This window comes from Aquarana catesbeiana, linkage group LG12, assembly GCF_042186555.1.
Source record: "Aquarana catesbeiana isolate 2022-GZ linkage group LG12, ASM4218655v1, whole genome shotgun sequence".
In the NCBI taxonomy this organism is placed as follows: domain Eukaryota; kingdom Metazoa; phylum Chordata; class Amphibia; order Anura; family Ranidae; genus Aquarana; species Aquarana catesbeiana.
Genome location: NC_133335.1, coordinates 228,020,102 through 228,045,528, shown reverse-complemented (window position 1 = coordinate 228,045,528; position 25,427 = coordinate 228,020,102). Strand labels below are relative to the sequence as shown.

Below are 25,427 nucleotides of genomic sequence, written 5' to 3'. Positions count from 1 at the left end.
ACAAGGACTTTGACTAGGGCTTATTTGGGGGGTAGGGCTTATATTACAATCACGCTAGGTCTTATTTTCGGGGAAACAGGGTATGTATTGTAATGCTTGTAATACACACTGCTTTACTCTATACGCCTTGAAATATGATGTAATATCTGTTATCATATAACGCTTTGTTTGTATGTAGTTATATATGACAATATATCTACTGTTAGAGATACAGCGGAACCTCGGATTATGAGCATAATCCGTTCCAGAAGAATGCTCGTAATCAAATGTACTCGCATATCAAAGCGAGTTTTCCCATTGAAGTCAATAGAAACAAAAATAATTCGTTCCACATTGACTTTAATGGGATGCAATACCACATGCGGCCAGAGGCAGAGGGGGGCGCCGGAGAGCCTCGGAAAAGGCCGAAAAGGCCCGAGGACACTTGGGCGGACCTCGGCAAACCTCGGAAAGACTTCTTACCAGAGATTTGCCGAGGTCAGCCGTGCTGTACTCGGGCCTTTCCGTGCGTTTCTGAACATGACGTTCGGCTCTGCTCGGCTCCAACCCCCCCCCCCCCCCACCTCAGGCCAAAAGCAGTACTGCACACCGCTTTGGCCTGAATCGTGTTTGTTTTGCGAGACAACACTCGCAAACTGAGTTAGGATTTTTAAAATAAAAGTGCTCGTATTGCGAAACGCTTGTTAACCACAATCCGAGGTTCCACTATAGTTATATATGACAATATATCTCCTGTTGGAGAAGAAAGAAAGGAAGGAAGGAAGGAAGAAAGAAAGAAAGAAAGAAAGAAAGAAAGAAAGAAAGAAAGAAAGAAAGAAAGAAAGAAAGAAAGAAAGAAAGAAAGAAAGAAAGAAAGAAAGAAAGAAAGAAAGAAAGAAAGAAAGAAAGAAAGAAAGAAAGAAAGAAAGAAAGAAAGAAAGAAAGAAAGAAAGAAAGAAAGAAAGAAAGAAAGAAAAAAAATTGCAGGACTTTTTTTAACGTCCTGCCAGTGCAGTGCCCTAGTGTGAAAATACTCGGGCTTTCACATTGGGGTGGCACTTTACAGGTGCTATTTTTTAGCCCTTTAGTGCCTGAAAAACGCCTCAGTGTGAAAGGGGTCAAACTCGTGTTAGGGATCAGTGGTGGGCTGTCGCTTAGGTGGGTGGTTAGCGGTAAGGGGGGGTTCCTAGGTTAGTGGTAAATAGTGAGCACTCCCTTGATGTTGGCAGAACTATGCCATTGTTGTGTAGAAGATCACTCAGCCCAGCACTGCCTGTACAGCTGGTAGTTCCACAACACGAGCCTCAGGTGCCCAGGTCTAACCATACCCATCATCAGGTTTAACCATACCCATCATCAGGTCTAACCATACCCATCATCACTTTAATCAAAACAGTCATAGTTACATAATAGGTAAGGTTGAATAAAGACACCAGTCCATCCTGTGTGTGTGCACATGTGTGTTTTTGTCAATATTAAATCAAATATCCCTGGATGTTGTGATCGTTAAGATGCCCACCTAAATATTATACAGTGGAACCTTGGATTAGGAGCATAATCCGTTCCAGGAGAATGCTTGTAATCCAAAGCACTCGCATATCAAAGCGAGTTTCCCCATAGAAGTCAATGGAAACGAAGATAATTTGTTCCGCATTGACTTCTATTGCACGCAATACCGCATGTGGCCAGAGGTGAGGGGGGGGGCACCGGAGAGACTCGGAAATACTCGGAGACGGCTCGGCTGCACTCGGAAACACTAATGCCTCGTACAGACGATCGAATTTTCCGACAACAAAACCGTGGATTTTTGTTTGAAGGATGTTGGCTCAAACTTGTCTTGCATACACACGGTCACACAAATGTTGGCCAAAAATTCCTGAACGTGAGAACGCGGTGACGTACGACGAGCCGAGAAAAAGGAAGTTCAATAGCTGGTGCGCGGCTCCTTCTGCTTGATTCCGAGCATGCGTGAACTTTTGTTGCAGCGGACTTGTGTACACACGATCGGACTTTCCGACAACAAGTTTCGTTGGCGGAAAATTTGAGAACCTGCCAGTTGTCGGCGGAAATTCCGACAGCAAAACGTTGTACGGAGCGAACACACGGTCGGACTTTCCGACAACAAGCTCACACCGAACATGTGTATATGTGTATTTTGTATGGTGCTTTTTTACCATCACTGGGACATTCAGAGAGCACGGCACACAAATAGAACTCGATTTATGTTACGGGGCGGGTTTAATTACTAAAAGGCAAATAGACTGCGCACTCTGCAAAGTGAAGTTGCTCCAGAGCTTAGTACATGAGGGAAAGTCTACTGACTTCCATCACCAATCATGTGCAAGCAAAAATGCTGTTTTTTTTTTTTTTTAGTTTCCTTGCATGTGATTGGGTATTCTTTGCAAAGTGAAGCTTCCCCTTATTTACTAAGCTCTGGAGCAACTGCACTTGCAGAGTGCTCAGTCTATTTGCCTTTAGTAAATCAACCCCACTGGATTAGCATGTTTTTTGTTTTTTTTTTTCATTTTTAATCATCATCATCATCAACACACGACGACACTTAGAAACGCCTCTTTAATTGTACAATATCTATAAAAAAATAATAATAAATTATCAGTTTTTGGGGGAACCAGCCAGTATAAATTCTGGCATAATTTCCCCCCCACCACCCAGAACGCCCACAGACATGAAAGGGAAGCACAGGTGTACCCGGATATATGGCAGTACCTACATAAAACACTTGTATAGCATACTGAGAATAGGTTTTCTGTTCTCAACCCCTTGCCTACCGGGGCACTCCCTCCCCCTTCCTGCCCAGGCCGATTTTCAGCGCTGTCACACTTCGAATGACAATTGCGCGGTCATGCTACACTGTACCCGTATGACATTTTTAGCATTTTTTTTACACAAATAGAGCTTTCTTTGGGTGGTATTTAATCACCTCTGGGGTTTATATTTTTTGCTAAATAAAGGAAAAGAAGCTTTAAATTTGGGGGGGGAGGGGGACCCTTTTTTTATAGTTTATTCTAAAATTCTGCAAAGAGGTAATTTTTCTCCTTCACTGACAAGCGCTGAGGCGGCACTGATGGGCACTGACAGAGGGAACTGATGGGCACTGATAGGCAGCACTGATGGGCAGTGACAGAGGGAACTGATGGGCACTGACAGGCAGCACTGATGGGCACTGACAGAGGGAACTGATAGGCAGCACTGACAGAGGAAACTAATGGACACTGATAGGCAGCACTGATGGGCACTGACAGAGGGAACTGATGGGCACTGACAGAGGAAACTAATGGAGACTGATAGGCAGCACTGATGGGCACTGATAGGCAGCACTGACAGAGGGAACTGATGGACACTGACAGAGGGAACTAATGGGCACCGATAGGCAGCACGGATGGGAACTGACAGAGGGAACTGATGGGCACTGATAGGGAGCACTGACAGAGGGAATTGATGGGCACTGATAGGCAACACTGATGGGCACCGACAGAGGGAACTGATGGGCACTGACAGAGGGAACTAATGGACACTGATAGGCAGCACTGATGGGCATTGATAGGCAGCACTGACAGAGGAAACTGATGGGCACTGATAGGCAGCACTGACAGAGGAAACTGATGGGCACTGATAGGCAGCACTGACAGAGGGAACTAATGGGCACTGATAGGCAGCACTGATGGGAACTGACAGAGGGAACTGATGAAGCGGCACTGTTGAGACTGCACTGATAATCAGTGTAATGTCCCTTTTACAGAAGCCGGTTATTGGCTCTCCTCATGCTGTCAGCGCGATGAAAGGAATGCCGATAACCGGCTTCTGTTTACATCGTGATCAGATGTCACTGGAAACAGCTGATCACATGGTAAAGGGCCGCCTGCGATTGGCTCTTTACCTCTATCTGTGTCTGTAGGAGTCAGCAATCACAGAGCGCACCGCAGTTGGGAACGCGGGCAAAGTAAGCCCGTGCCGTAGCCGTCTTTCGGCTATAGCGCATGCGGAAAGTGCTTAAAATACTTCTGTGCACGATGTGTATTTTACATAAGTACTGCCATATACAAGCGAGAGCCCCACAGCAATTACAGATCCAGAACGATCCCCTTTCTGACCTCCGCCATGTATCGGCTTCCAGTCTATTCTACTAACAGGAGCTCCACCTGGACTGTAGAGGAGATCCTCGGGAGGGTCATACAAAGAGCAGGCCGGGGTCTCGGAGCTCCCTGTAGATACGGAGGAGTGTCTCGGCGGCTGTACTGGAGATATTTTCCTCATCTACATTCAGACGCTCCTTCAAGGCCCTCAGTTCTTTCAGTAAAGGCTGAACACAGAAGAACAGAAAGAGACATCAGAAACTTCAATATATTAGGAACATCTCTTCTTTGTCTAAATAGTTCCATGCAGAGCAGAAGAATGTCAAACTGAAGGACAGAGAGGACTAGAGAACCAGCGGATAGCAAATGAAAATGCTGAGTGCCTGGCTGTCAAGTGGAACCTTGCTCTGGGGGCACTTGGCGGGGGGGGAGGAGCCAGGACAGCTGGCAGGGGACCAAAGAAAAGGAGGATCGGGGCTGCTCTGTGCAACGGTAAGTATAACATATCTGATAAAAAAATATTTTTTTTGTAAAAACACCTTTAACCACTTCAGCCCTGGAAGATTTTACCCCCTTCCTGACCAGAGCATGTTTTGCGATTCGGCACTGCGTCGCTTTAACTGACAATTGCGCGGTCGTGCGACGCTGTACCCAAACAAAATTGACGTTTTTTTTTTCCTCACAAATAGAGCTTTCTTTTGGTGGTATTTGATCGCCTCTGCGGTTTTTATTTTTTGAGCTATAAAACAGAAAAAAGCGACAATTTTGAAAAAAAAAAAGCAATACTTTTTGCTACAATAAATATCCTCCAAAAATATATAAAAAACAATTTTTTTCCTCAGTTTAGGCCGATATGTATTCTTCTACATATTTTTGGAAAAAAAAAAAAAAATAAAAATAAAAAAAATCGCAATAAGCGTATATTGATTGGTTTGCGCAAAAGTTATAATGTCTACAAAATAGGGGATAGTTTTATGGCATTTTTATTATTAATTTTTTTTTTTTTTTTATTAGTAATGGCGGCGATCTGCGATTTTTATTGTGACTGCAACATTATGGCGGACACATGGGACACTTTTGACACTATTTGGGGACCATTCACATTTATACAGCGATCAGTGCTATAAAAATGCATTGATTACTGTGTAAATGACACTGGCAGTGAAGGGGTTGACTACTAGGGGGCGATGAAGGGGTTAAGTGTGTCCTAGGGAGTGGGGGGGGGGGCTACCTAAGACATGACAGTGATCACTGCTCCCGATCACAGGGAGAAGTGGATCTCTGTCATGACAAGGCAGAACAGGGAAATGCCTTGTTCACATAGGCACTTCCCTGTTCTACCTCTCCACACCGCAATCGTGGGCCGCCGGAGAACATTGAGTTCCCAGGACCCCGAAAGGCGGCAAATTTAAAGGGACGTACATGTACGCCCATTTGCCTGCCTGTACCATTGTGCTGACGTACATCTGTGTGCGGCGGACGGCAAGCGGTTAATAACACACTGTCTCACCCTGCTCTGCACATGCTCAGTTGCCCTCTATTCTCACCACTGTGCTTAAAATCAGAGCCAGTGGCAGGGCATGAAGCTATAAATCTTCTGTCAGCTTTCCTCTCTATCTGAGCCAAGACATGCAGTCCAGTCTGGAAATGTACATATTTTAATTGAAGAAAGTGACATATAGTTTTTGAGACTAAGGATGGGGGGGGGGAGTTTCCAATAAGGAAGTGACTGTTCTGGGCTTCAACAAAATGGCGACCTCCAGCAGGAAGGGACAAGAACAATGCTGGAGGCAAATATACAGCAAACACTGATTTTGGTAGAATAATTCTTAATGTGGATTGTGTGTCCTTTTGTTAAAGAACATTCATTGTTATCAAACTGTTATGGGTAAAAGTTCTGCTTAATGATATCAATCCTTTCTCAAAATCACATTTTCGGAAAAGCAGAAAGTGATACATGAATGTCTCTCTCAATGCATGGTAAACCTGTGCAGTTTGAGAAGTGTTGCCTCCTGGGAAAGGCGGTGAAGAACTGTTGGCCTGGCATGGTGAAGCGGCATTTGGCCGCAATACGCAAGGGAGCCTGTCGCAGTTCTGCCACCTTGAATGGCCTTTTCCGGGGAGGTGACACTTATCTACTGCACAGGTTTGTGATACATTTAAAGGACCAGACCACATAATATACGCCATGATTGTGGGATTCTGTTGCAGTATGGTTCCTATTATGTGATTGGCCATTTATGATGCGAGGACTGACCCGAGTCTATACAGTGCAGGACTCAAAGGGCTCATTTACACTTCATTCAACTTTAACACACATTAAGGCGCCTACCACTTCAACATGCTTTCTTGAGGTGTGTTTTGAGGCTTCAGTGAGGCTTTTTTGAAGCTTGGCAAATGCCCTGTGTGTGTCAATTTTCTATTTGTTTTAAAAGGAAGGGGTTCAGTAGTAACCCCCACTCAGCAGATCCCCAGCTCATTAGTACCCTTGTTCAGTGGATCCTCTGCTTAGTAGTACCCCCAGCTCTGCTGATCCCCCTGCTCAGTACTAACCCCTAGATCTGCTAATCCCCCGCTCAGTACTAACCCCCAGCTCTGCTGATCCCCCGCTCAGTACTAACCCCTAGATCTGCTAATCCCCCGCTCAGTACTAACCCCCAGCTCTGCTGATCCCCCGCTCAGTACTAACCCCTAGATCTGCTAATCCCCCGCTCAGTATTAACCCCTAGATCTGCTGATCCCCCCCTCAGTACTAACTCCCAGCTCTGCTGATCCCCCGCTCAGTACTAACCCCTAGATCTGCTAATCCCCCGCTCAGTTCTAACCCCCAGCTCTGCTGACCCCCCACTCAGTACTAACCCCTAGATCTGCTGATCCCCCTCACAGTACTAACCCCTAGATCTGCTGATCCCCCGCTCAGTACTAACTTCTAGATCTGCTGATCCCCCGCTCAGTACGAACCCCTAGATTTGCTGATCCCCCTACTCAGTACTAACTCCCATCTCTGCTGATCCCCCGCTCAGTACTAACCCCTAGATCTGCTGATCCCCCGCTCAGTACTAACTCCCAGCTCTCCTGATCCCCCGCTCAGTACTAACCCCTAGATCTGCTAATCCCCCAGCTCTGCTGATCCCCCTACTCAGTACTAACCCCTAGCTCTGCTGATCCCCCGCTCAGTACTAACCCCTAGATCTGCTAATCCCCCAGCTCTGCTGATCCCCCTACTCAGTACTAACCCCCAGCTCTGCTGATCCCCCGCTCAGTACTAACCCCTAGATCTGCTAATCCCCCAGCTCTGCTGATCCCCCTACTCAGTACTAACCCCCAGCTCTGCTGATCCCCCGCTCAGTACTAACCCCTAGATCTGCTGACCCCCCACTCAGTACTAACCCCTAGATCTGCTGATCCCCCTCACAGTACTAATCCCTAGATCTGCTGATCCCCCTACTCAGTACTAACCCCTAGATCTGCTGATCCTCGGCTCAGCACTAACCCCTAGATCTGCTGATCCTCAGGTCAGCACTAACCCCTAGATCTGCTGATCCCCCACTCAGGACTAACCCCCAAGCTCTGCTGATCCCCCCCCCTCAGTACTAACTCCCAGCTCTGCTGATCCCCCGCTCAGTACTAACCCTAGATCTTCTGATCCTCCCCGCTCAGCACTAATCCCCAGCTCTGCTGATCCCCCCTCAGTACTAACCCCCAGCTCTGCTGATTCCCCTACTCAGTACTAACCCCCAGCTCTGCTGATTCCCCTACTCAGTACTAACTCCCAGCTCTGCTGATCCCCCCTCAGTACTAACCCCCAGCTCTGCTGATCCCCCACTCAGTTCTAATTCCCAGCTCTGCTGATAATATTCCTGTCTCCTTCTCTGGTCCTCGCTCACCTCCCGCTATATTGCTCCCATGCCGTGCACCTCGTGTCATAGAAACAAAAATGAAAAACAAAACAACAGTCTTTGCGCTAAATGTATAGAGTCCAAACCAAGAACACACTGACCAAGGGATTCATCAAGGGAAAGAATTATTACAAAAGTCTATCCGACACCACACTCCTTGCAGCTCAGTGATTAACGGGAGACTGATAGCTGTGAAAACATAAGAGAAATACGAGCGCACAGGCTCATGGTGCAAATAATGTTTGTTTATTGTAAGACCCCTTTCACACTGAGGTGCTTTTTAGGCGCTTTCACGCTAAATAAGCGCCTGAAAAGCTCACTTAAACCTATTTTCATTAAAATCAATGAATGCTTTCACACTGGGTCGGTGCGCTGGCAGGGTGGTGAAAAAAAACACCCCTCTCTAGGGGTGCAACGAATCGTCATCGATCCGTGATCCGATCCGCGGAGGTTGATCCGTACGGGACACCCGCGATCCGTGGAGCGCTCTGTGGCCTCGGTCATAGGAAAGGCCGCGGCTTCGGCCTAGCTCCGGAGCGGCGGCCACCTTGGTACACACGGCGACCGTTTAGCACGTGATCACTCTGTCAAATAACGGAGCGATCACTTGTAACAAACCGGCGTCATGTCATGACACCGGTTCCCCTCTCCCCTCAGTGTACTGATCTGTACAGTGGAGGGGAGAGATCGGATGGCAGCAGTGCCAATACTCTGCAATGCCCTGCCAATACTCTGCAATGCCCTGCCAATACTCTGCAATGCTCTGCTGCAATACCCTGCCAATACTCTGCAATGCTCTGCTGCAATACCCTGCCAATACTCTGCAATGCTCTGCTGCAATACCCTGCCAATACTCTGCAATGCCCTGCCAATACCCTGCAATGCTCTGCTGCAATGCCCTGCCAATACTCTGCCATACCCTGCCAATACTCTGCCATACCCTGCCAATATACCCGCCAATACCCTGCCAATACCCTGCAATACTCTGCCACACCCTGCCAATAGGGAGATTGTGGATATTGCAGTGGGGGAGATTTTTTTTTTTGTGGATCCGAAAATGATCCGAACCGTGACTCCTGATCTGAGGAACGATCCGAATCGTGAGTTTTTTGATCCGTTGCACCCCTACCCCTCTCCATTGAAATGAATGGAAAGCGATTCAAAAGAGCCTGAGAAGCTCTTCAAAAGTACTCAAATATTTTACTGGCAGTTTACAAGCGCCTCAGTGTGAAAGGGGTCTAAAAGAGAAAAATCGATACACTTAGACCCCTTTCACACTGCCAGCCTACTTCAGGCGCTAAAACGACGGTAAAGCGGTGAGCTAAAAATAGCGCCACTTTCCTGCCGACGCCATCCGTGGCTCAGTGTGAAAGCCGTCTTACAAATGTAGTTGAATCGTGAGCGTAAAAAAGTTCCTCCAGTGAAGAGCCCTGAACAGGGTCGCATCCGAGCGCCGGGGTAGATGAGAGATCCACAGAATGGCTGGATTAGCTGGCTCCAAAAGGCATTGGCTCATCAAGCAGCTGCCGACAGGTTGAGAGCGAGCTGCTCGCTGACCCCAAGACCGGTCAGGAAAGAGCTGTGGACGCCTCCAACACTTAGCCCGGGGAGAGCTCAGATGGAACAAGCTGACAGGGGACGCTGTGTGGGTGCCAGGACAACGCGTTTCAGAGGGCATGGCCTCCTTCCTCAGGTGTCATCTACCCCGGCGCTCGGATGTGACCCTGTTCCGGGCTCCTCACTGGAGGAACTTTTTGACGCTCACGATTCACCTACGTTGGTAAGTGTATCGATTTTATCTTTTATATTACAATAAACAAACATTATTTGCACCATGAGCCTGTGCGCTCGGATTTCTCTTATGTGCACCTCGTGTCACATTGCTAGTTTCTCCTGCTCTGCTGATCATCTCCTGCATAGTACTGTCTCTCCGGGTCACCGCTCACCTTCCGCTATAGCATTCCCATGTTGCGCACCATGTGTGCCATCCAGTCCAGACCTCGCTCACCTTCCTGCTGCTCCACACCAGATGCGACGTCTACACCAGACACTCCCAGCATATATACACATGAACCGGAAGTGGCTGCTGATGACATCCTTCTGGCATCCCCAGTGCATCCTGGGATATCTCATACCCGCAATACCTCTGAGAACAAAGTGAAGCTAAAGCTGAATAAAAGCCTCTCAAAAGCTGCAGGTGCTGTTAGTGAGATTTGTCATAGACTTCTATGGGGGCTTTGAAGCACCAAGAAAGTGACATGGGGGATCATTTTTGAAGCTAAGCGAACACAACCTGTGACCAGGACTGTAAGGAAACCATCGTATTTAGTGACAGGAGCTTTGGTTGGCATTCAAAGTGCTTTAAAAAAAAGTGTCCAATGCCACATTCTGCGGCAAGTGTAAAAGAACCCCAAGTCCTTGGACAGCTGTAATATTGGGCGGATTGTGAACTAGTGGATGGGACTGGGGTGCGTGTTTACATTCTGTGTCTGTATTGTTGTGCCATCATTCTTTTTTCTAATAAAGATTTTTATATCCTTTTTTATTCAAATTGAAGCAGAGTAGATATAAAGTGTAACAAAGGAAAAAAAAAATGTTGTTTTACAGCACAACCATTAAGTCTGTAATGGACCTTAGAGCGCCGCACAGAGATAAAAGATGAGCGGATTCCCTCTGATCCCCCTGAGACAGGGATATAGGGGTGCCAGTGTTTGTATTCCCTTATCCTTCATGCATTGTCTGTTAAGGAGCCACACTCCCAGCCCAACCAGTGTGGATGTGGTTATGGAACAGCCTCAGACAGCTCTCCTTCGCAAGCCACGCCCCCTACTCCGTTGCGTTTCGCCCAGCCCACCAGGGGCTTAGTCATAGAAGGGGGTGTGGCTTTTGTGAAGAAGAGCTGTGTGAGGCTGTTCCATATCCACAGCCATTGGGTAACATTACATCTCAACATCAGGGAAAAACCACATACCTCCTGAGCCATAAACTGCTGCTGGATCTTCCCCAAATCCAAGTCCGGGGTGTGACCGCCATTTTGGTTCTGCTGAAGCAAGTTCTAGGGAATGAAATTGAGAAGCCATGTTAAACTCTGTTATATGATGGGAGGTGTCAAAGCCGTGATATCTACTACACTAAGACCCCTTTCACACTGGCAGGGCCCAACCGTTAGCGCTAAAGCACTGCTTGTTTTTGCAGCGCTTAATCGCTTCTTTTGCAACGCTTTTCGGCCGCTAGCAGGGAGCTTTTTACAAAAAAAAAAAAAATGGTAAAAAGTCCAGTTTTGCAGCGCTTTTCAGGCGCTTGCCCATTCATTGCGATGGGCAGGGCGTTTTGGGATCGCTAAATACGGCGCTCCCAAACCGCCCCAAAGATGCTGCTTGTAGGACTTTTTGTAACATCCCGCAAGAGCACCGCCCCAGTGTGAAAAGACGCACTGCAATGAATGGGAGGCGGTTTTCAAAAGCTATTTCTAGCGCTAAAGTGTCTGAAAACTGCCTCCGTGTGAAAGTAGCCTAAGAGGTTGTTTACACTAGTGGGTGGAGGGGAGTAAAACCACATAAATCAGACATGTTCTTACTGCTCCCCCTTTAGCTGGAAAGGCAGCAACCAGGGGTGTACACGATGCTTTGCTTCATGGACATGGCAGGAATTATAACCAGTTGTGCTTGGTGGGCACTACGGTCACTTCAGGTGAATGGGGATGTGCTGCAACCTCTGCTGCAAGGCACACAGTTGCAGTGTGGCATTACAATGCCTCCTGTCAATTTCTCTCTGAGAATCGATCAATACGCAGATCACCCTTCAAACTCGCCATAAATCTGGCCACGGACGGAAAGAAATTCAGCCGGTTCAGCAGAGACTGGGCAGATTTTAATCAGTGTGTGGCCGTCCCTGTTATAAATTAAAAAAAACAAACACACAATTTCTGTTGATCAGCAACTGATTAAAGTATTCTGACAGCGCTGGGTCCCGCTGTCAGAATACAATGTCCCGGTGGAGGGGGCTTCTGCCATCTGTGGAAAAAAAAAAACATCTATTCCTCTATCCATTTGTGTGGATAGATGTATCTGTCTGAACAAAAAAAAAAAAAAAAAAACGCTACCCATCTATGGCCAGCTTTAGGTGAAATTTAAACACGGGGCAGACCTTGCCACCACTTTAAAAAGCGATCCAAAGTGGATCGCTTTATGGAGGAGTTTGACAGGCAGTGAGGAGGTGATGGGTCGCATTCTCCCTGCCTGTTTTCACCCAGTCAAACACTGTAGCTGCTGACTTTAAATAAGTAGACTTACCTGTCCTGGGTGTCCGTGATGTCGGCCGCCCGAGGCCGACCCGTCCCTCGGCTCCCAGCACTGCCATCCTACCTAAGTGAAACAGGCAGTGGAGCCTTTCGGCGCTCTGTGAATGGCCCCGTGGTTTTCTGGGAACACACACAGTTCCCAGAAGGCAACGGGGCCGCTCACCGAGGAGCAGAACACGCCGCAGAATAGGAAGAGGCAGATTAGGAAGACTGCCTAGCAACAAGGGTTCAGGCAAGTTTAAAAAAATGTTTTTTTTTTCAAATGTTTTTTTTTTTTAAATTTTTTAAAGATTTTTCATGCTATTTTTTATTTTAGGGTGGCCCTCCAATTTAAAGTGGTGGCAAGGTCTGCCACGTGTTTAAATTTCACCTAAAGCTGGCCATAGATGGGTAGCGTTTTTTTTGGGGTTTTTTTCGGTGCAGACTTCTGAGAAAATCAGTGAGCCAATCACACAAGCAGGAAATGACATTTCTGGGGGGGGGGCGTTCTGTATATTATCTGTGTACAGAGCGCCTCCAGGTGGCCATATTGCATTTTACAGAAAATTACAGCGGCTGCAGATTGAAATAACATTCAGCTACAATATGACTTGTGTAGCAATTGTATACACTATATCATTATTTTATTTGGTAATTGTTTTTGCATGAAAGTGGAGTTACCTTTTCAAGCATGGCTAGCTTAAGCCGGCCATTAGACGGTTTGAATCTCGGCTGCTTCAGCAGGGACTGTCTATGGCCGGCCTATAGGAAGGATCACAGATTGCCTGAAGGCAACAAAGAGGTCACCCGGCTTTCATTAAACTGGTTGAATCCTTAGAAATATGTCACCAATATTGGGGATTGATCTGTATCAATACCTGGAAATGACTGATCACTGCCAAGTGTAGTGCAGCCACAACATGCAAATGGGAGCTGAGGATCTGAATTTCAATGGCGGGAACAATTCCTGCTGCAGCCACATCCAACACGGAAATCTATATGAAAAAAGAAAGCATAGCGTTTAAAAAGGAGCCGAGAATTACAATCACCTCTCCCCTCCCCCCAGGCTTACATCTTCCCTTCGGCCCCCCTATTCAGTCTTGCACAGGTGTACCGACTCCTCTCCATGGGTCTCTCTGATTTCACTGCACACTGTGAGCGTCTCACAATGTGCATTAGAAGCTGCAGCAACTCAGACAGAGCCCCGCCTCATTTCCTAGCTGGGGGGCTTCCCGCATCATCTATGTCTTTCCTCCCCAGTCTGACTGTCCCACGTCCCGCCCCCTTTTATTCATTCGATTTCAGTTCTTTCATTAATAGCTCAGCATTACATGTGGTGTTACCTAGGCTGGTCTGTATGCAAATTTTATATATATATATTTTTTTTCTAATATGAAATTTGTAAAAAATGAAATAATGAAAAAGGTCAGGGCTGAATTTTAAGAACCGGGAACTTACCAGTCCCTGGAGTCCAGCGCCGTCTTCCTACAGCCACTGCTGTGGGTTCCCCAGCGCCGCCATCTTGGATTTGGGAGCCAGCTGTGACCTGCTTAGGAATCGCAGTCGGCTCTTCAAGGTGCATGCGCGAAGATCATGTGACGCAGGGAGACGGGTCCTGCAACCTCCTGTCACATGTCCCAGGAGGCTGCGGTCCTTCTCACCTAGACACAAACTGAGGTGGGAGATAGTACCTGTGGGGAGTACCTACTCCCCTGAAAAGAAAGAAGCCTCAAATGTGTTGTGGGGTGGGGTGGAGAATAAGAGGGAGATTGCTGAAATCACAGATCACGACCCTGGAAGTCTGTGCCATCTTATCACTTTGGCATGGTCTCAATGCTAGGCTGCAGCAACCAACACTGAGGTTTAAGCCGGTGTTTCGTCAGATTTTGTAACGGAAGCGACGTTCAATCCCGGCCATCTTGCTACACCCCGCACTCGTCCACAGTAAGGATACAGTAAAAAGGTGGCAAGCGGCCATCTTGCTACACCCCGCACTCATCCACAGTAAGGGTACAGTAAAAAGGCGGCAAGCGGACATCTTGTTACACTCACCGGAGTCTTGTATATCACACTTATTTTTATCAGTAAACGGAGCTTATATAGTGAAATACAGGATTTTGAAATCCCTCTGACTGTTTTGATGTTGAATTTTCAAAGCAGCGGTGTTCTGTCATATTAGCAAATCTGTGAGATCAGCAGGCTTGCCGCTGCTTTTCAAATTCAACATCTAAACAGTCAGAAGGATTTTTAAATCCTGTATTTCACTATATAACAGGGATATGCAATTAGCGGACCTCCAGCTGTTGCAAAACTACAAGTCCCATCATGCCTCTGCCTCTGGGTGTCATGCTTGTGACTGTCAGAGTCTTGCTATGCCTCATGGGAATTGTAGTTCTGCAACAGCTGGAGGTCCGCTAATTGCATATCCCTGGTATATAAGCTCAGTTTTTAGTGGTAAAAATAAGTGTGAAATGCAAGACTCCGGTGGGTGTCACAAGATGTCTGCTTGCCGCCTTTTCACTGTATCCTTACTGTGGACGAGTGCGGGGTGTAGCAAGATGGCGGCAAGGGAGCCTCACTTCACGTTACAAAATCTGACGAAACACCGGACATTTCCTGCAACCCATGGAAAGAAAATAAATAAATAAAATTTAAAAAAATAAATAAATAAAATCGCTGGATTCCTCCCATCAACACAGGGCTGATTCACACCACAAAAACGCACTCCAGATTTTGAAGAATTCCATTTTTTCCCTTCTTTTTTCCATTGTACTGGGGTCAGGTGCGTTTCTGATGCTTTCCGGTGCTTTTTTTATGCATTTTACCGCGTTCCAGTACAGTCAAGTGCAGGAAAAATGCAGCATGTTCTACTTTTTTTTTTGCTGGAACGCAGCGCGGAACTGACTGCACTGGTGTGAACTGTGCCACTGGAAACCATATAACCTACTGTCCATGCATTTTTGAGGCAGAAAAAAATTTAAAAGAATAAAAAAAACGCACTGGACTGCACGTGGTGTGAAGTGGCCCTCGGTGTTAATAGTGGGGATACCTCCCGCAGAGCTATCGCGTTCTCCCGGCAGGGGTTGGGGGGAGCCGTCCCTGCCGGGAGAACACAGTGACTTATTGCTAGTGGCTATAGTCACTGGCAATAACTGAAGCCTAAAAGTCCCGACATGCAGGTTGTACCCAAGTCAAATCGATGGATTAACTTGAGTACATTCAGCCCGCCCATACATGGATCGAATCTCGGCTGGTCCCTGCTGAACCTGCCAAGATTTTAACCGCCTATGGCCGGCTTTACATTCAGTTCTGCTACACCAAATGATACCGTCACACGGGTGCCCCGGGATCGCAATGCTGGGGGTGCCTGCACTCACCTCTTGTACCTGCAGGCTGAAATCCTTCCCATCTGGGGTGACACCTTGCACCTCCGCCAGGCTCTGCTCCTTCACCATGTCCATAGACAGCAGCCAGTGCAGTACAGCCAAACACAGGGGGCTCCCTGGAAGAAGGAAATGCAAAATTACAATGGTTGACTACTAGCAGATCCACCTCTTATTACATTTTTCCCTTTTTTAATGGAAGATATGGTTATAAACCCAGAAGGCAGTGACAATCATTGTAGTAGCGATCACTACTACAGAGATTCTTCACTCCCACAGCTATGGCATATCCATCCATACATACATTGGTCTGAGCTGTATCAATACAACACTGCAGTAAAATCTATACCCGGAGTTCAACTTTAACCTCCTGCCGCCCGCGCAAAGCACATGTGCATCAGTAAAGAGGGCGGAGTTTGAAGTCCACATGCCACACATATGCATCAATGGGCAGCAGAGCTCTCTGTGCTGGCAGCGTGCTCTCAGCACAGAGACCGAGCTGTCAAAGGCAGTTCTCGGTCTTTGTATTATATTGGGAGCCAATGGGACTGGCCACAGATCATCTGACCCTTATGATAGCCAATCATAGAAATCAAATGATCAGTCAGTCCTGCCCTCCCCCCCAGGGAGTAAAGACCCTGGTAAAGGGATGCTGGGTCTGGGCAGGAAGGCGTTAAAACGGATCTCCAGGTAAATAAACACACAGAATAAAGTGGTAAAGGCAGGAGGTGTATTCTATGCATGAAGGTAAAAAACAAAAAAAAAAACCTTCTGTGTGCATCGCCCGGGCCCCCCCAAATCTAACCTGAGCCCCCTCCGATACAACAATGTTCACGATTGCCTTGGCCGAATGGGGACTCTCCTTTCTTCATTGGCTGAGACAGCAGCTGGAGCCCATCGGCTCCCATTGCTGTCAATCACAGCCAGTGAGGAGAGAGCGGGGGCGGAGCACGCAGCAGTGCCCCCCAGGACAAGCAGCTTTCTCTGAGGGCACTGCTCAAGGGGGGGGGGGGGGGGGACCAGGAGTGCTGGTGGGGGACCCGAGAAGAGGAGGATCAGGGCTGTTCTGTGCAAAAGCACTGCATAGAGCAGATAAGTATGACATGCTTCCCCCCCCCCCCCCCAAATAACAAAGCTTTAGGCTCCGTTCACACTTAGGCGTTTTTCTGCTGTAAGCCTCAGCTCTAAAAAATGCCAAACAAGAAAAATCCCATTCATTTCAATAGCCCCTGTTCACATCTGAGCGTTCTGTCGCCTGAAGCAAAACGTCCCTCGCTCAAAAAAAAAAAAAAAAAAAAAGTACAGGAGCTTCTTTTCTTTTTCAGGTTACAGGCGTTTTTTTTTTCTCCTTTTTACATTGGTGACCTTTTCACCTGTACAAAATCGCAGCGAAAATCGCGGTGACTTTCTGCCTGAAAACGACACGCTCAGGTGTGAATGCAGTCTTAGCATTACCTTAATGCAGCTCTGGATTCACTAAATTATAACTAAAGGCCAAAACTTTTTTTTTTGTTGTTGTTGTTGGATGAAGTTAAAAAGGATTGGTCTCCCTGACAGGTACTTATTGCTCTCTGTGTCCCCGTTAGGGAGATTGACCCTCTGTTTGATTAGGTGACCATTATCAACGAAAGTGAAGGAAAACCATAAATTTTGGGTTGTCACCAGAACAGGAATAGATGGGAAATCTTCCGATGGGGATACTAGTTCAGAGATTCTATCGCTTTGGGAGGGATTTCTGCTCACTTCCAGTTTTATTTATAGGACAGGAAGTGATGGGGAAATCTCCCCAGTGGGACACAGATAGCAAAGAACTGACAGGGGGGTTATAACCCTCCCTTACTCTATCTAAAAAAGTTTTGACTTTAGCTCTACTTTAAATCTTGATGACACACAATAGGCAACTTTTCTTTAGACCCTTTGTCGGGTTTTTATGGCTATAGGTGTTCCCACAGTGAGGATTCTCCCCCCTCCATTTGCCCTGGTGACCCCCGTCACTGAGAAAGATAGGAGAAATCCATAAATTCTGAGTTGTCACCCAAGCCCAATCCTCACCTGACCAGATGATCCAACGTCGTCCTGCTGCGATCTGCAGACCAGGTGCAGCAGCTCGGGTGTCGGGCGGCCATCTTGGTCCTCCCCCAGTACATAAGAAGCCAGGCAAAGCCTCCACTTAGAACCACAGCTCCGCCCACCGGCCGCTGTTATTCCCTGCAGTCTCCTGGGATATGTGACATCTAATCCCAGGAGGCTAAGGCAGCAGGTACCGGTCATTATCGCCTAGTTGATAATGGAGGTGGGTGGGCAGGGCCAGGCCAGGTCAACAGCACACTAAAAGCTGACAATAGATGATGTGTTGTAAGAAAGACAAATCGCTCAATTCCCCCATCAACATAGTCAGTATTGATAGGTGAATCCCTCCCCTGCAGCCATGTGTTCTCCCGGTGGGGGAAACTTTCCCCGCTGGGAGAACACAGTGATCGGTGATAAGAGCTATAAGAGCCACTAGAAACAATCGCAAGTAAAATCCAACAGGCTGGTTGTACCCAAGTTGATTGACTGATCGTGTACATTCAGCCTGTCCATACATGACGTGATCGTCTATGGCCGGCTTAAAAGGGTTGTAAAGTCTTGGTTTTTTTTTTTGTTTTGTTTTTTAAACAAACAACTCATACTTACAACCTCTGTGCAAGGGTTTTGAACAGAGTGGATCCTCTTCTGGGGTCCCCAAGCGGCCCTCCTGGATAACCCCTGCATCGATTGCCCCGACGGGGAAGCACTTTCCATGGCGGGCACTCGTGCGGGCGCACTCCCGAGTCCTGCTTCTGACACAGACAGCAGGACTCGGCCCTGCCCCCCCCGGCTCCCGCGTCATTGGATCTGATTGACAGCAGCGGGAGCCAATGGCTGCGCTGCTATCAATCTATCCAATCAGGACCCGAGACACCGGCTGGAGCTGGTGTGCTTGTCCCCGTCGCTGGAAAGACCCGGTTCAGGTAAAGGCTGCTACATCACAGGTGGTTTTTCACCTTAATGCATAGAATTGAATTAAGGTGAAAAACCTCGAGGGGTTTACAACCCCTTTAAGGATCTCGATCACATGCCCGATGAAGGGGACCTGCGTAACTATGGTAACTAGGATGCGATCGCTGAATATAGCTAAAGACTTGTCTTGGAGGCCCTTGGTGTGCTCGGGACATACTTCTCGCTTTTGAATGTTCTTGGATCCAGCTGGTGCTTTCAGCAGCCCCCCTATCCATAGCTACAGCCAGTTTCAGGAATGTGTGCGTTGGGGAAAATTTTGTGCTTGGCTGTCACATGATCGGGAGGCCATCCCACCGGCTCCCAACCATAAACAGTGACGGGGAGCCGTCAGTGACAGCGAACAGTACACATACATATACACACACACACTATAATATAATATAATATTATATATATATATATATATATATATATATATATATATATATATATATATATATATATATATATATATATATGTACACACACACACACATACATATATATATATACATATATATATATCTCTCTCCTTAGAGCTCGCCGCCATACTGCCACATAATAATACATACATGCTTAATTTTAAGAGAGAAGAAAAAAACAAAGCAAAAAAAAAAAAAAAATATTACTCCTTTTGCGCACCAGATTTTCCATTCTGCAAGGCTTGGGCCAACAAGGAGGCAGATATATGAATCCGTGTTTTTAGCGGTGCCGAATTGCTGGCTCCTTGGTTATCGACAGCTGCGGAGCGCGTATCTTTTATTCCCGCGGAGGACGCCTTGATAAAGACTCGGGCCACGTCCTCCGGCGTCATTTGAAGCGCCTCAGGATGGCTCATTTGGGGACCAAATCGCAGACACTGCAGCAAGTCCACGCCGTGTCTCCATAGAGCTATACAGACCCCACCCCGGGCCGGTGAAGGATCTGCAGGCAGACCGGAGTCCCTCATCAGTCCCTCTAAATTATAAAATAAAGTGAATGTGATTTCTATGGGGAAATGCAGACTGCGGTAGGAGTGTGCAGGTAGAGGGAAGGTCCGCTCCGTCCTCTCTCCGGGTTTTAGCGATGCAAGAGGAAAAGAATAGGAGGTGTCAGAGCTGATCAGGACGCACAGAGTCCACCCTCCCTCCAGAACACAATCCGTCCCGTTCTCCAGGGCGCAGGACACAGCGATACAGTCCGTCTGCAGCATCCTGGTCCACTGTGTCTTCACATCGCACCGAAAGGGGCCGCTCCTCCAATCACAGGACAGAAGCTGGCGGCTGAGTGACATCACCTGGTTCAGCTTCTGTAATGCCCGGCTCTTCTCACCGACTGCCGACTTCAGCTGGGATACCCTGCAGAAGGAAAACAGGGTACAACCTTACAAGATGGGGGAAAAAAAAAAAGAAAAAAAAAAAAGCAAAAGGTCTATTGGCAGACTAATGCCCTGTACACACGGTCGGACATTCCGACGGAATATGTGCGATCGGACCTTGTTGTCGGAAATTCCGATCATGTGTGGGCTCCATCGGACTTTTTCCATCGGGAATTTCAGACACACAAATTTTGAGAGCAGGCTATAAAATTTTCCGACAACACAATCCGATCCTTTAAATTCCGATCGTGTGTACACAAATCCGACGAACAAAGTGCCACGCATGCTCAGAATAAATAAAGAGATGAAAGCTATTGGCTACTGCCCCGTTTATAGTCCCGACGTACGCGTTTTACGTCACCGCGTTCAGGACGATCGGATTTTCCGACAACTTTGTGCGACCGTGTGTATGCAAGACAAGTTTGGCCCAAAATCCGACGGATTTTGTGGTCGGAATGTCCGATCGATGTCCGATCGTGCGTACGGGGCATAAGACTTGTACTACCAACTCAAAGCAGACCTTCACCATTTCCCACTACTTCCCTCCACTCCACCCCTCCCTTCCATCCTCTTTTTGGTATTGCACTGGTTTTTTGTTTACCAAAAAAAAAAAATAAAAAAAAATGTCCGAGCCCTGTCTCCCCATGCATGTCAGTTGCCTTAGGCGAAGGACGTACATACTGCCCGCTGTGCCTCCTGGGATATGCATGTCACATAATATCCCAGGAGGCATAGCCTTCCATTCAGAAAATGAGGAGGGGGGCACAGCCTATCAGCGCGTCACTGGGAGGCCCGTCTGCTGAACCAGGAAGAGCCGCCGGGCCTTTCGATGATGTCAGAGAGGACATGGCGGCGTTGGATTGGAGCTGTGGCCGGGCACCAGAGGATCTCAGCGTGACATAGCTGGATCCGCTGGATGGGTATCTGAATCGGGCAGTTACCATACCACCTTAAAGTGGAAGTCCATGCTAAATCTAAAATCCCTGCATCTATAGACACCAGGGATCTCAATGAGGTCATCTTTTCTTTAGAGGGATAGAGAGGTTAGTGTTAGATCCCTGGTGTTTATAGAGGCAGGGATTTTAGATTTTGCATGGACTTCCACTTTAAGGTAATGGGGAGGGTGAAAAAAAACAAACAAAACACTGTGGGGGCTGCTTGGGGGGGGGGGGGGGGGGTGATGCTGGGTGGCAATATTTGGGGGAACGGGTGTGTGCAGATTTTCTTTAACCACTTGCTCTCCTGGAGGTTGCCCCTCCCCCCCCCTTCATGACCAGGTCATTTTTTTTTCTATTCAACACTGCACTACTTTAACTGGTAATTGCGAGGTCATACAACACTGTAGCCAAATGACATTTATATCACTTTTTTTCCAACAAATAGAGCTTTCTTTTGGTGGTATTTGATCACCTCTGAGTTTTTATTTTTCCTTATATAAAAAAACGGCAAAAATTAAAAAAAAACACCACACAATATTTTCTACTTTCTGTTAAATATCCAATAAAAATAAAAATTTCTTAATAAATTTAGTCCAAAATGTATTCTGCTACATGTCTTTGGTAAAAACAAAAAAAAAAAAAAAAAAAACAAACACACCCACACACACACACACACAAAATAAAAAGGCATATTAACCACTTCCATACAGGGCATTTTCACCCCCTTCCTGCCCAAGCCAATTTTCAGCGCTGTCACACTTTGAATAACAATTGCGCGGTCATACAACACTGTACACATATGACATTTTTATCATTTTTTCCCCACTAATAGTGCTTTCTTTTGGTGGTATTTGATCGCTTCTGCGGTTTTTATTTCTTGCGCTATAAACAAAAGAAGAGGGACAAGTTTGAAAAAAAAAAAAAAACACAATATTTTTTACTATAATAAATATCCAAATTTTTTTTTTTTTTAAACAAATTTTTTTCCTCAGTTTAGGCCGATACATATTCTTCTACATATTTTTGGTAAAACATATCGTAATAAGCGTATATTTATTGGTTTGCGCAAAAGTTATAGCGTCTACAAAATAAGGGGATAGATTTATAGCATTTTTATTTATTTATTTTTTTTTTTACTAGTAATGGTGGCAATCTGAGATTTTTATCATGACTGCGATATTGCGGCAGACACATCGGACAAATTTGTCACATTTTTGGGACCATTCACATTTATACAGCGATCCGTGCTATAAAAATGCATTGATTACTGTATAAATGAAGGGGTTAACCAGGAGGGACGCTGTAGGGTTAAATGTGTTCCTAAGGAGTGATTACAACTGTGGGGGGAGGGGATTCACAAGGGGAGGAGACCGATCGGTGTTCCTCTGTACAAGGAACACACCATCGGTCTCCTCCCATCTGACAGGACGTGGATCTGTGTGTTTACACACACAGATCCACGGTCCTGCTCCGTTACCGGGCAATCGCGGGTGCCCGGTGGACATCGCGGCTGCCGGGCACGCGCACCGGGACCCGATCGACGTGGTGGGCGCGCGCGCGCCCCCTAGGGATCCTGGAAGGCAGCGCCTTCATATGACGTCGGCCCAGGATAACAGCTGCACCGTCCCGCCGTCATATGACGGTGGGCGGGCAGCAAGTGGTTAAATTGGTTTGTATAAAAAAAGTTAGAGACTACAAACCAATGTATATACACTGGAATTTACACAGCTATAGACGCTCTACCGGTAATGAATGTGATCAGCGACTTATAGTGGGACTGTGATAGGGTGGCGGGCAATCTGGCACTAGTGGATGCTGGCGGGAGGTACAATAACTGACATCAATAGTGACACTAATACAATGATCAGTGCTAATACTATAAACTGTCACTGTACTAATGACACTGGCTGGGGAGGGGTTAACATCTAGGAGCAATCAAAGAGTTAAATGTGTGCCTAATAAAGCGTAATGTCTTGAAATGTGTGCGGATTTTACTTTACGATCTGTTTGGGGGTTTTTTTGGTTTTTTTTTATCCCTGCTTTGCAAGGAGAAGAAACAGCCAGATCACTATTTCCTGTACACAGAGTTCTGTGTTTTTGTAAGCACAGAACGCCGCATGTGATTAGACACAGCCGATTAGCTGACTTTAGCCGAAATCCTTGGCGGAAATCAGCTGCCAAACTCATGCTGTGTCCAATCACAGCACGGAACGGCAGGGGACCCGAACCCGGAAGAAGGGCTGCGACCTACAATTACGTCGCCTGGAATGGAGCTGCTGCCTCCTCGCAGTACAAAACTACTGTGGGAGGGTGGCAAGCGGTTAAAGGGGTTGTAAAGGTAAAAATTGTTTTCACCTTAATGCATTCTATGCATTAAGGTGAAAAAACTTTTGACAGTACCGCCGCCCCCAGGCCCCCTGTTTTACTTACCTGACGCCTCGAATCTTCGCTGCTCGTCCTCGTCATCTTCATTGCAGCTCAGCCTGGTCGCTGATTGGCTGCAGTGGATGGATTGAAAGCAGCGCAGCCATTGGCTCGCGCTGCTGTCAATCACATCCGATGACGCGGCGCGCCGGGGGGCGGGGCCGAGTGATACAGCGAGCGGCTATAGCCGCCGGCTGTATCACGGGAGCGCGCCCGCAAGCACTCACCACCGTGCGAGGGAGCTCGCATTAAGGTGGTAAATGCTTGCGGGGAGGAGCTGAAACAGCCGCCGAGGGACCCCAGAAGACCAGGTTCGGGGCCACTCTGTGCAGAACGAGCTGCACAGTGAAGGTAAGTATAACATGTTTGTTATTTTAAAAAAAAAAAAAAATTAACTTTACAACCCCTTTAAAGGCCGCCTCCTCCTTTTCAACGCATTACACCCATATTTGGGGTACAAGAAGTAAATCCCACCCCCAGACGTGACAGTGTACAGAGGCATCTTACCCCGCAGCCGCTGTTCCTTGTGCAACCAGGGTGCAGGATTCCGCTCACACAGCCATGTCATTAATTTACAGAGATCTGTGAACAAATGCACTACAAATCCCATATGCCACCACAGCAGATGGACGTCTAGTTCTCGAAGGAATACAAGTGTGGTGATCACAGCACTCGCAGTCCATTGGCACTTCCTCCAGCTCTCTACGTCAGTACGGACAATGAGGTAGAAGAAGAGACTGCAGGAGCCTGACATCGCACCCTCCATCCACTGATCACAGGTGCAATGCTCATAGGCAAAAATAATAATAATAAATGTACATTTTGTTTTTCTACAAATTCATTTACATTTATTTTCGAAAGGTGGACTTATCCCTTAACTTAAAGCAATGTCATAAATCGATGTACTAAAAGTTCACTATCAACTTTATCTTGATAGAAGCTCGTCCGCGAGTCCCAATTAGGGCTGCAACTAACGATTATTTTCATAATCAATTAGTTGGCCGATTATTGTTTCAATTAATCCGATAAAATCATTAACAAAAAAAAAACGTATAATATAAAAGTGGATTGCGCTAACTTCTGAAATATGCAAAAATAGGATATCTATCCTATGTAGCGTGCTTTTCTGTATCAATTAATATTGTGTCAAAAATATACTGTCCACATAGTGTTTACTAGTGACAAAATAATATTCCAAAAAAACTGTTTAAAGTGCTAAAAAATAAAATATGATAAATATTAAAAAATGTGCAATGTGCCAATATTACTTAGTGACCATCAAATATCACATAACAACATGCATATAAACTACTTGCTGCAAAAAAAAAAGTTCCCAGCAGCCTCTACGCGTTTCGCAATGTAATTTGGTCATCAGGACATATGCATGTTGATACGTAATATTTTGTTAGTAATATTGGCACACTGTTTAGTATTAATAATTTTTTAAAAAGCTTTTGGTAGCACCTGCGTCGTTGCACAGAAGTAATTACCCACTGAGGACATCTAGTGGGCTGTAGTGTTTTTGCACATGCTGAGGACATTTTTTGCAGCAAGTAGTATATATGCATGGTGATATGTGATATTTGATGGTCACCAAGTAATATTGGCACATTGCACATTTTTTAATATTTGTCATATTTAATTTTTTTAGCACTTTAAACAGTTTTCTGGAATATTATTTTGTCACTAGTAAACACTATGTGGACAGTATATTTTTGACACAATATTAATTGATACAGAAAAGCACGCTACATAGGATAGATATCCTATTTTTGCATATTTCCGCAGTGGTATTACACACAGAAGTTAGCGCAATCCACTTTTATAATATACTGATACTCTACCATTTTTGTGCAGGCTTACATGATTGCAGCAAACTAGTATATTTTTAGTTTTGCGCCGGTAGCACATCTGATCGCATTACAAAAAAAAAAAAAAACGTAATATGTAATTTTTTCGTTTATTTAACCGGTTCCCGACCGGTGCACGCCGATGTACGTCGGCAGACTGGCACGGCTGGGCAAATGGGCGTACCTGTACGGCCATTTGAATT

The 25,427-nt window shown here is 46.4% G+C and overlaps 1 protein-coding gene across 3 annotated transcripts in view; it reads right to left on the bottom strand.

Annotated features, from left to right (window-relative positions):
- Window positions 1-25,427, bottom strand: part of FAAP100 (FA core complex associated protein 100) — a 168,886-nt gene that overhangs the window by 129,285 nt on the left and 14,174 nt on the right. For 2 of the 3 annotated variants that reach the window (XM_073606859.1, XM_073606860.1), the window contains exons 6-9: window positions 19,298-19,992; window positions 15,629-15,753; window positions 13,130-13,246; window positions 10,944-11,027 (exon numbers count right to left, since the gene is read on the bottom strand). In XM_073606859.1, coding sequence (XP_073462960.1) covers window positions 10,944-11,027; window positions 13,130-13,246; window positions 15,629-15,753; window positions 19,298-19,992 — 1,021 coding nt within the window. Of the gene's footprint in view, window positions 1-1,099; window positions 4,301-10,943; window positions 11,028-13,129; window positions 13,247-15,628; window positions 15,754-19,297; window positions 19,993-25,427 lie in introns of those variants that run through there. The other variant, XM_073606861.1, reaches the window with a different exon arrangement.